Source organism: Ictalurus punctatus, chromosome 4, assembly GCF_001660625.3.
Source record: "Ictalurus punctatus breed USDA103 chromosome 4, Coco_2.0, whole genome shotgun sequence".
Classification (NCBI taxonomy): Eukaryota; Metazoa; Chordata; class Actinopteri; order Siluriformes; family Ictaluridae; genus Ictalurus; species Ictalurus punctatus.
In genome coordinates, this window is record NC_071284.1 from 24925922 (window position 1) to 24938546 (window position 12625).

The 12625-nt window shown below is 37.0% G+C and overlaps 1 protein-coding gene across 2 annotated transcripts in view; it reads right to left on the reverse strand.

Moving 5' to 3' along the window:
* Positions 1-12625, reverse strand: part of si (sucrase-isomaltase (alpha-glucosidase)) — a 136249-nt gene that overhangs the window by 16364 nt on the left and 107260 nt on the right. For both annotated transcript variants that reach the window (XM_017466605.3, XM_017466606.3), the window contains exons 33-40: positions 8006-8119; positions 7831-7893; positions 7439-7552; positions 5449-5539; positions 4031-4169; positions 2789-2922; positions 2468-2502; positions 1029-1145 (exon numbers count right to left, since the gene is read on the reverse strand). In XM_017466605.3, the coding sequence (XP_017322094.3) occupies positions 1029-1145; positions 2468-2502; positions 2789-2922; positions 4031-4169; positions 5449-5539; positions 7439-7552; positions 7831-7893; positions 8006-8119 (807 nt within the window). The remainder of the gene's footprint in view (positions 1-1028; positions 1146-2467; positions 2503-2788; positions 2923-4030; positions 4170-5448; positions 5540-7438; positions 7553-7830; positions 7894-8005; positions 8120-12625) is intronic.

Below are 12625 nucleotides of genomic sequence, written 5' to 3' on the forward strand. Positions count from 1 at the left end.
TCCATTTGCACTGCATTATTAAATGATTGAAATGGGAAGATCAGCTGCTCAGAATGCCTTAAAAATTCAATTATACTTGTGTCTCACGGTTGGTGACAAAGCTATGGCGTTGCTCATTGAGGAAATTCAGCCGCGCCACATCGATCCCACATACTCAGGGTTTATTGGATTTTCGCACTGAAAGGTCACTTTATAAATGAATGTCATGGTGAATACCTGACAACACGATGGTCCATCGACCTCTGACATAAGTCACCAACACCCACACACCAGTTCTCTCTCTGTGACACAGCAGTGCAGGTGTGCTATTGAGCTTTTAGTGATCTTGAATGCACTCGTGAGAAACAAAAGGGATTTGGCACATGATCTCATATAGTGTAGTTATACATCTACACTTGAGTATACCTTTGTTGAAAAGGTAACATGGCTAAAACGGTGTTAATATTCTTGTGTCTAAATAATACTATAGTAGTAATAATAATAATAATAATAATAATAATAATAGATAGTATATTCCTCAGTGTATATTTGTTATCATCCAGTTCTTTATGTAATAAAGGATCACTGACGGTTACTTGAATTGAATATGATTTTGGTAACTTTTTGGATTTTAGTTTATTATTGATTTTACTTATTTATTGGTTTGTTCATTAATTAGCTATTTTTTAATTCTTATAATCTTACATGTTTCATTCAAACAGATGATAAATGCAATGGAGTTGTGGCTGCATTTTTGTTCTCTTTGCCCAAACCCCCCCCCCCCCCCCCCCCCCCCATTTGTTTTACCCATTTAACTGTTAAAAAAAGTAAAAATCACCTAATCACTTAATGTTGATATTTATCTTAGTGTTAGTAACTGGTACTTATCACTCTCCCAAGCACATCTTAAACAAATGTAATCATATCCAGGCAGTGTAAAGACACATTGCTTTAATATTTTCAGAAATGTATTATTCCCCCCTAAACATTCTGCACATTCCTTTTTCTGTAAATGTTTTCCAAATGTTCTATGCAGTGTGTGAGCTCACCGGATTTCCCTTGCCATTATGATTTCTGGAATATGGGTAAAATGCTCCCAGCTGCATCCAGCGAAGGCACATCTCATACTCGGCTTGGTTAAAGAACCCACAAATATCAGCTCCAGTCTGTACCACAGAGACAAGCTCATTGAATGAACATTTCCTATAAAATGAGCAATAACTATAACAAATGAATGAGTGACCTGTAAAATATACACTGCCTGGCCAAAAAAGGTTGCTGTTTGGATTTAAATAAGCAAATACTTAATGATTGTATGATCATTGCAGTGATTAATGTGTTTTAGCTGGCAACAATTATTTTAACCCTAACTGATACAGTGTGTAGCTTCTCATTTCTTAAACAACCATGTCTGAAGATGTATCCCATGGTTGTGGAAAAGATGTTACTGTGTTTCAGACGGGGCAAATTATTGCAAACTACAAACAAAGAAAATAACTAACTAATTAATAAATCATGGAAGGAGAGTGTTGAACTGTCAACTTTGAAGAAGAAATGTGTTTGGAAAAATTAATGTTCACAATCTTGAATTATAGTGAATGGAGATGTTTAAAATGCTTGGTGAAGTCGTATCATAAAAATCAACAGTAGAACTCATGGCTATGTTTAATAATGAAAGTAAGAGCATTTCCACATGCATAATGTAATGAGAACTAAGCTTTGTGGCCTAAACAGTGTGAGGCTAATCAGAAAAAAACAACTTGAACTTGCTAGGGAGCATAAAGATTGGACTGTAACAATAGAAAAAGGTCATGTGGTCTGATAAGTCCAGATTTACCCACATGAAGTGATGCACCCATCATACATAGTGCCTACTGTACAAGACTCTGGAGGAAGTGTTATGATCTGGGGTTGCTTCAGTCAGTCAGGTCTAGGCTCAGCAATATTATGCAGCAATAAAATGAAGCCAGCTGAGTACCTGAATGCACTAAATGACCAGGTTATCCCATCAATGTATTTTTTTTCTCTTCCCTGACAGCAAGACATTTTCCAGGATGACAATTCCAAGATTCATCAGGCTCAGATTGTGAAAAAGTGGTTCAGGGAGCACGAGGAATAATTTTAACACGTGAATTGGCCAACATAGAGTCCTAACCTTAACCCCATTGAACGTCTTTGGGATGTGCTGGAGAAGACTTTAAGGAGTGGTTCGACTCTCCCATCCTCAATACAAGATCTCAGCCAAAAATTAATGCAACTCTGGATGAAAATATATGTTGTCGTGTTGCACAAGCTTGTAGAAATAATGCCACAAAAAAAATGCATGCTGTAATCAAATCACAAAATTTTAGAGTGTGTGACTTCTTTTGACCAGGCAGTGTATGTTATAGGCATGTTTATATTTTATAATAGTGGCTATTTAATTAACTAATTTTAGCTGAACACCTTGATCAGCTCTTAAATCAGTCAGACAATGAAAGTCACTTACATAAGGGATTCCAAACAAACTGAACTCCATCATCCCTGAGAGAGGAGGGATGAGCACAAAGAGATTGACTCAGTATGTGGAAAAACAACAAGGCATCTCTGTCTAGCAGAGCGAGTGTATGTTTACTGGAACAAAGTAGTGATTCATCTTTCATCTCAACCCCCCCCCACACACACACACACACCTATGACACAACACATCCTCAATATCACTCTCTCTCTCGCTCACACACACACACACACACACACACACACACACACACACACACACACACACACACACACACACACACATTCAGAACATACCTACATACTCACGCACCTATTATAGACTTGTAGAGTTGATCCCAGGCAGCTGTATTATCTCCCAACCAGTGTCCTGCCCATTGCCCACTGCTCGGGTATGTTGAGCGACTCACCACAATTCCTCTCTTCCCTGTTACGTTCAGCAAGGCACTGCAGACACAATCAATCATGCTTAAACAGAGAAACCATGTACCTACAAATTACCAACTAGCAAACAACAAAACATATTGATTAGCTACATAAAAATCACATCTAAAATCACAAGTAGGAGGTAGCTATACCTTCTGCCTAATATTAATACATGATTATCTTCCATCAGAGTTGGACGGAATAAATAGATATTACCTTAACTGCTTGAAGGGGGAAAAATGTGGTCTTTTTAATGTGACAATCAATTATCATCAAATATCATGTTATATGTTTGGCAGACATAATAGATAAATAATGTATAGAAATACTGAATACACAGCAAAAGCTTTACTGAATGTTAGCTTTATTTAATGTCAGCTCAATATTTCAGCCATTAGCCATAACTAAACAGAGTGCTCTCAAACTTTGAGAAAATCTCATTGGATTAATTACTTTTATGTGAACATAGCAGTAATGGCTGTTATTTGTGATCTGATTATATTATAATAAATCAGTACATGAAAACACAAAGATGAGAGCAGCATCCAATGGAGAAAGGGAAAATATTGTGAAGAGGCTGCAATGTGTCCTTTGTGTAGTGTCACTTCCGGTGTACTTGATCTGCAAACCTGAAGTACCTGATTAGTGTTTAGTATAATCTCTCTTATACATGTATTATAAAATGTACAGTACTGTCTCCATTTTCCCTTTTTCTTTCTTTTTTTTATTCCAAATAAAATTCTATGCAGTGTAGCTTTAATTACTTGCAATTACAATTTTTAAAAGAATTTATCAGTTGCTAGACTGGTGACTCTGGAGCCAGCAACACTGGGCATGAGTTGGGAATACAGCCTGAATGGTACTTCAGTCAATCGCAGAGCACAGTACACACACATTCTCTCTCTCTCTCTCTCACACACACACACACGCACACTATTTACACATAGGAGCAATTTATCATAGTCAATCCACCTACCAGCAGACATGGAGTGAGCATGCAAAACCCCTCATAACCAATAGCCTAAGCTAAGGTACTTATTACAAAGCACTGCACAATTTTTCTTCAATATTACTCCAAAAATAATATATTCTTATTGATTCATAACCTTCATAAACCTAGCTCACTTACTCATAAGTTGGTTTGGTGTGAGACCAGCCATACAGGTTGTGCACATCATAGTGTTTAACCGGAGTGCCATCGGGAAGAAACTGCTGACTGTTCATACAGAGGGTTTTGTGAGTCAGCCCTCGTTCTTTAGACTCCAGTGCTGAAATAAATCCAGCACCTTTGTTAGGATCAAAATGGCAATCTCAAAAGACCAGAATGGTTTTGTAACACTTTATTTGACTCTTCGAACAGACATTCTATAATGTTTCAAAAAACAAACAAATCTACCTGTCAGGTGACAAAATCCAACCTGTCAGCTAATTTTATACCACACTGCGGTTGAATTCTTGAATCAGATAATCTACACAAATTATTATTATTATTATTATTATTAATAATAATAATAATAATAATAATAATAATAATAATAATAATAATAATAATAATAATAATAACAATCACAACAATAATAAACAATAACAATAATAATAGATTAAAAAATGTTTTTTTTTGCAATGCAATGCACACTATGATTAACATGAAGTTTTCGATTAAGAAATGTTTACTTAATACTTATGGAAGGAGTCTCCAGTGTTAGCACTTTCTATCATTAAGTTTTCTGCCACAGTAAAATCACTGTGTATTAGAGATGGTATAACACTTTGGTATGTGTTGTAATAGGAATACACTATGGCATGTATTATTTTCCATAACAGCACGGCCCATTGAGTATTATTCCCTACTTAAAACATGTCAATAGTTTATGGTTGGTGATGTGTATTAGATATTCTATAAACATGCTTTTACTTTTACTTTATTTAAATGGTCCTGTTTCTAACTCTTGATGTTTAGTGGATCATGTATAGACCATCAACTCATCCCTAATCCTATCAAATGTTTATTTAAAAAAAAAAAAAAAAAACTTTACTTCATGAACATTCTATTGATACATTTTATGTTTTATGTCATCTATCATGTTGAAAAAGTGAAAACCATCATTTGACATTCAGGCCGGTTCATGTCAGACTGTTTATGGTTTGTATAGTCTCGACATTGTACTATACAAGTATAGTATTATCATTTTTTCCCCTGAATGCTTCATAAAATGTATTCAATCACAGAACTTATATAAGTCAAATATTTGAAGCACAGTCAACTCCTCCAGAGTTACCAGGATCCTTTAAATAGTTTAGAATAAACAGTACAAAATTTTCACTCAACCAGTTAAAGAACCATTTCTATAACAGTCACTCTTACTTTTTATCATAGGCACCAAAAGTAAGATCTGAAATATGTGCAGACAAATGGTCACCCATCATAAAATAGAAAACTTGTAGTCTGAATCACAAACATAAGAATATAAATAAATGTTCAGCATGGATGAGGAGAAACTAGTGAACTTAGACTTTTATACCCTAAAAAGAGAAATCTTATCTTACGTGGCATGTATGGTGGATCATCAAAGATTGCTGGGCCTAGACAATTTCCTCCAACAGTGCCATCGACAAAACTAGCTGGCTCGTTCATGTCCTTCACACATAACAGAAAGTCAAAAATCACTGCAACAATAGTAATATCCTGACTGATATGGAGCAGAGCACATTGTATATACCACAGAAGGAACAATATATTATTTTATACCACAATGTGTTTGAATTCTTGAAACTGGTCAAAAGGTGTGGATTAATTTATATAACAACACGGCTCTAAAAGTAGTTTCAGTTGTAACATGATCAATGGGTTTATATTACTCATTCAAATATCTTGTTGTTTCTATAATAAAAGGTCATTCACAGGCCGGCAGACATGCCGCATAATCTAAAACTAATAAACAAACAAAAAAAGCATGTATAATGTATAATTGTTGATATGGTGAAGTTTTTTTGTTAGGAGATGCTTATGCAACATTTATGGAAATAGTCTCCAGTGTCAGTGATTTGCAAGAGACGGTACTTTGTAAAGTTTCTCAGTATTGGAAAGTCTTCAGGATGGCTTGTTTCAACTTATCTGATTATAGAGTCAGTACAATAGTCTACTCTTACTAGGTTTACTCATTAGTTAGCTTTTATGTACTAGTTACATTTGCTCACTAGATTCAGACTCAAAATACATTATTACAAAAAGTCATGAGCAAGGAATAGACTAGGGAATAGGAAATATATAGGAATATGTCTGGGAAATGGTAAGTGTCAAGTTCACTTTGCTCTAATAAGTGAATAGAATAATGTAGAAACATTACTTTCTCTTCATCTCCTTAAAAATCAGGTCACATTTTTTTTAAGCTTACAGTGCTGTGAAAAAGTATTTGTCCCAGCCTGATTTCTTCTGTTTTTGTGCATATTTCATACTAAATTGTTTCAGAAATGACAACAAAAATCTAAGATAAAACAAAGGAAACCTGAAAAAACACAAAACACCGTTTAAAATGATCATTTTATTTATTGAAGCAAAAAAGTTATCCAATACCAACTGGATCTGTGTGAAAATGTATTCGCCCACATAGTTACCAAGTCCCCAAAACTATGAAACCACATTCATAATGGGCTTAATTCGTAAACACGTTCATAATTGGTAGCTCAGTGTTTAAGACATTGGACTTCTGATCGGAAGGTTGTGCGAGTTCAAATCCCAGCACTACCAAGCTTGCGCAACCTTGAGCAAGGTCAGGTAGAGGTAGCCCTCAACTGCTCATATGAATAAATTAGATAATTGTAAGTCGCTGTGGATAAGGGCATCTGCCAAATGCTGTAATGTAATGCAATGTAATGGGTTCAGCTGGACTAGACTCAAACAGACCTAATTACTGCCAGCCCTGTTCAATCAAATCCACACTTAAATAGAATTTTTTGAGCAGCATGAAGTGGGTTAAAAGGTCTTACCCAGTAACACAATATGCCAACGTTGAAAAAAAAAATCCAGAAATGATGAGGAAGAAGGTGACTGAAATACATCAGTCTGGGAAGGGTTACAAAGATATTTCAAAGGCTCTGGGACTCTAAAGAACCACACTGAGATCCATTAATTACAAATGGAAAAACCTGGCATAGTAGTGAATCTTCCCATAAGTGGCTGACCTCCCCAAATTCCTCCAAAGTGCACAGCAGCTACCCATCCAGGAAGTCCCAAAAGAGCCAAGGATAACATAAAAGGAACAGACCTCTCTTGCATTAATAAAGGTTAATAAAACAAATAAAAATTAAATAAAAACTGTACCGTGTGTTTAATCAGGTTGCCTTTGTATCATGTTGTATTTTGTTTGAAGCTCTCTAAAACTATTTAATATGATATATACACAAAAACAGAAGAAATTAGGCAAATACTTTTTCATAGCACTGTATATAAAGCAATATAATTAATGGTACACACATTCGAAACATTTTTAAGTTAATAAAATACATTACTAAGCATTATATTTTTATATGGACTTACAATCCACAGGCCATCAAAAGTCATTCTATTATAGAAGTCACTGATTTCTCTCTGCCACCACTCTGCTGTACGGTTCCGGAAAAAGTCTGGGAATGCTGCATACGACCTGAATTTCTGAGTGAGACGAATAAATCACACAGACACACAGAGACAGTTGATTATGTCTGCAATGGGTCAGCTATGATGAGCTCCCATCATGTCTTTGTGCTCTGATTGGATCCATGACACATCCCAAATCATCACTGCTCACTCTATAAACTTCACAATTACAGCACATTGTATCGACGATTCCAGTATGATGAGGCTTTATGAAGAAAATGTACCAGCTAATGTGAGATAAAATATAGAATATCATGATGTTTACTGAGAAGGATAAAAATGGACAAGGGTACCTCTACTTGTGTCTCCCAATCCAGAGAGTCATCAACTGTAACGTTTGGATAGTCAGGCCATACCTGGGAAAAAAAAAAGAAAGAAAGTTGAAGATAGTTCATTCAAACTTCTATGCCATCAAACCTTCAGGTGATTGATTATTTTGTATTTAGATTTTGTATGTGGATGCTCTACTTTTCCCCAGACGATGCCGTCACCCAACTCAGCTGGCCATTTAATGAACACGTCCTTCTCAACACCGCGCTCGAAGGCAGGATAAACAGTCTCATTGCCTGAAATTGCAGGATCCTGAACAAAACATTAAATAAGTAAACTTTGAGAACAGGAACAAACTATTAGGCATTTAATAATACAAAAATATGGGCCATAAACAAGGGTCTAAATGGCTGGGTCCACAACAAATAATTTATTTGATCAAATGATGCCACTCTTAGATAGGGTTGTTTTATGCAAATTCAGGGATGGTGAAGTTCAAATAGTGTGTTTAAATTCAAATACTTTTTATGATATTTCAGAAAACTCAATTATTTCAGAAAAAGAAATAAATTATGTATTTCATTCTTGTTGACAGAACTTATCTAGTTACCTCAACAACAACATTTTTTGAAGATGTTTTAGCTGTAAAGTCATTTCATAATCATTTTGTCCCCTATTAGGCTTTAATTTATGTAACTAACATGGCAAATTTATAAAAAAAAAAATTCTTTGTTAGATTTAATCAAATGTACATTAATACACTGAAGCAATTATGTATACTGCATTATATTCTTAATTATTTTACTAATCTTCTTATTATTAAATTTCTTTTAAAAAGTACTTTAGTAGGGACATAAATGTGTTAATTTCGACAAATATTTGGTAACAAATCTTTCCTGTTGCTTTTTTTTTGCATTTCATTCCCTTCATTCACTGGATATTCTATAGATTTGATTGGCTTGTATTGGGTCCTCATTAATCCTCTGCGCATCTTTCTCCTCTTGCAGTCTTTTTGTTCTGTTCATGCACATACAGTGGGGGAAATAAGTATTGGCACGTCAACATTTTTTTCAGTGAATATATTTCCAGTGAGGCTATTCACATGAAATTTTCACCAGACAGAGGGATGACAGAAGAAAAAAAAAGTATTGAACACACTAACTGAAATTTATTTAATACTTAGTGGAGAAGGCTTTGTTTGTTTGAAACATCCCATACAGCAGATTTGCTCCATCAGGGATGTTGATACTGAATGTCGATATTGAAACAAATTTGTCACTCCTCAAAAATATGCAAAAAAGGCAAAACAGTTTAGAAGTGACCTAAAAGTTTAGGTTTTGATCATTCAAAGTATTTAATAGAAAATTATGAGCTATTTATGATGAAGTTTCTGACTTTGAAACTATATTATTTCATGTTTATGTTGAAGGACATTTATTTTCCATGTGGTCAAGATGGAGGGAAAGGATCAACAAATGTTTTTGGCAGTATCATAAAAATTTGGGGCAGCACATTGTCAGTTTTTAAAAGACTGTAAGTGTCATGTATGTCCCCCCCTCGCACCAAGCACTGTGAGCAGAGGTGCTCATCATGCATAAGTACCCCGCAGTGCTTTGGCATGCACTTCCATGTTATGTGTTTATTTACTTTGCCACTTTTATTTTGTTTTGATTCATGTCTTGTCTCCACCCATGTCCTGCCATTTGTTGTCCCCCTTGTGTTTCCTCATTACTCACATGTTTTCAGTTTGCTCTCTGATTAGTGTGTGTATTTAAACACTTGTGTGTCTTTGTTCTGGGTGAAGTATTCAGTTTGCACCCGACTGACTTTGCCAAGCATTTTTTGTGCTGTGTCTCAATAATCTTATCTAGTCATTGACCCTGTTCCAGCTTTTAAGTTTTTGTATATCCCTGTTTCCATTTTTTGCTGCTTGCCTGACCTCTTCCCGTTTTTGTTTCCAATCCTGATACACGTTTTGGATTTGTCTGCCTGCCTTTCTAAGAAAATGCTTAAACTTCAATTACATCCTTCTCAACTCTCCATTCGTGACACAGTACTTCACCTATATCATGGATGCAGCAGAGAAGGGGTGTTATGTCAGGATTACCCCAGCTTATTTTGATGGCACTGATGCCAGAGGCTGCGGCCTCCCAACCCTTGCTCCTGCCCAAGGCCAATAGCACAGCCTCTCAAGCCCTTATCCTGCCTGAGGCTAATGGAGTGGCCTCCCATGTCCAACTCGCCAGAACATCCTACAATACTTCTGCCACCTGACCCCAGCGAGCCTGTCCGAGCTCTGCGACCTGACCCTGGCGAACCTGTCCCAACACCCCCACCTGACGCTGATGAATTCTCCCCAGCTCAGCCACCTTAAACCCGGTGAGTTCAACTTAGCTCCGCCACCTGACCCTGAGGATTTTGTCTCAGCTCTGCCACCAGATCCCAGCTAGGAAGTTACCAACCCGCCGTTTGCTTCCCAGCAGTATGCCCCATGTCTGCTCCCTGGCTCCTCTGGAAAGTCAACAAGTTTAAGGGTTTTCCTTTCACATTTTATCCAGAGGTGCCAGACCACAAGGGAGTGTTTGAAGGTGCTTTGGGAACGATGATCTGTCATTTACTTCCCCCTTGCACTGAACACGGAGAGCAGAGTCACTCAGCGTGCATAATCAGCCTGCAGCACTATGGCACATACTTCTGTTTTGGGTTTGTTTACTTTTAAATGTGTTTTGTATTGAATCAATGTATTGATTCATGTCTTGTCTCTACCCATGTCCTGTCATTGGTTGTTTCCCTCATGTTTCCTGATTACTCTCACCTGTTTTCAGTTTTCCCTTTGATTAGTGTGTGTATTTAAACCTTTGTGTGTTCGTTCTCGGCAAAGTGTTGTTCAGTGTGTACCCACCTGATTTTGCAAAGCGTTTTTTTTTTTTTTTTTTTTTTTTGTGCTGTGTCTCAATAATCTAGTTGTAGGACCTCAGCACACAAGATCATAAGCATAAGATCATCCATCACATGAGTGACTTAAACTCATGACTTAAACCATGAGTACCTGTGTGCAGCCTTTGGGGCACCAAACTAATTACAGCTCATGCCTGGTTGCTGGGTTCTCACTTTCCTGTGAAGGATGAATGAACTCTCTCAGATTAGCAAACCTCTCTTAAAACTTATTGATCTAGGCCACTGGCCAAGACATGGTGGCTGGCCTACAAGGTGAAAGCCTTGTCCCTCAGCTGATAACTTTTGGAAAAGGGGGGTGGCAGGCCCCGACAGTCAACACAGGCAAGGCGCTTTGTTCTCTTACACAGTTCACATGGTCTTTAGTACACCAGTCACACAGAATTCATCAGGACACCTCATATATTCCAAAAGATCAAGGACTGCAAGAATAATACGATATCAACTTCTTCTGTGCCTCCCTGTAATTATCATGCTTGTAAACACAAATTAGCATTTAGACATTTGATTGTTTAATGTGCATGAGTATGATTGATTATGGATATAGGTGTGTGATTAATTATTAGTAATGTGTTAACAGCGGCCAACATATGTATTATTTGGTATGTGTATGTGTTCCTCGAGTGATTTCCTGAAAGATGAGAGTAAGGAAAATCAAGGAGAACATTGTTAGGTATAGGTAACAACAGTTTGGACTAAAAGTTTGATACACACTCAATAAAAAGAAGAAAAGAGAAGGCAATAAATTATGTATGACCACAAAGACAATGGACCGAGTGAAGTCATGGGTGGAGAACGTAACTAAACTCCAGACCAACCTCATACTGATTGGAGCAAAACCTTTTGGGTTCCGTGAAACTAGGAAGAGTTAAAACCCTTGGGCACCATGGAAACAATGAGTTCTCTTAAACCAATGCTTTCAGAGAGTTCTCCCCAATCAACATCTTCAGGGAGTCCTCATAAACCAACAGCAGCTGCAAGAGTCCTTCAACCAACATCTGCAGAAGTTCTCCAATCAGCATTTTCAGGAATTCTCTTTTCAACCAACATCTGTAAGTGTATTCTGTAATCAACATCTGCATGAGCCGGTTCCTGCCAAGCTTCCTAACTCTTGTCGGGGAAGAACCAAAAGGACCGCCACCACGCTCCTCAGGCTGGCCGCCTACGAGGCTCCACTCCATTCACCATTCTGATTGGTCTTCCTAGATGTTGCTCAAAAGCAACCAGACCTCTGACGAATCCCCACTAACTGGAATCCCTTCTACACAACGACGTACCAAGGGAGTTCCCCATCTAGAGCAACTTCAATGCAAGTAAGCACCTCCAGATCTCAGTCGGTGTACTTAATAGAGACCTTCTAAAATGGAGCAAAAATTAAATGAATTGCTGATGGTTCATTCAGGTCAAGGTCTAAGAACAGCGTACAGTGTCAAAACTAGGGAACTATTCATTCACTGTCAAAGTAATTTTCACCCCTTTTGTTTATGTGCGTGCATGTGTGTGTGTGTGTGTGTGTATGCTTGTGTTAGTTTAGTTTCTGTGTATTTGAAAAAGTCTCGTCTGATTTTAATAGCAAGTGTCTCTTGTCTATATTTATGATTTACTGTCTTTAAGTTGTCTGATCTTCATACTGTGCTCATAATTCGTGTTTAAATTTAGGATATTATTACCGGTGGCCACGGGATTAATATCTTAGCCACACTTAAAAAGATAGTTCAACTCATCGGTGGATGAATAGTTGATCAGCTGTTGAAATATTGAGTTTGCACATTTCCCCCATTTTGAGCTCAATCTAACAAAAGCAAAGGCGAAATTTTCCCTACATAGTTTTTGGCAATTTTCAGTCTCTTGGTTTGTGTTTTT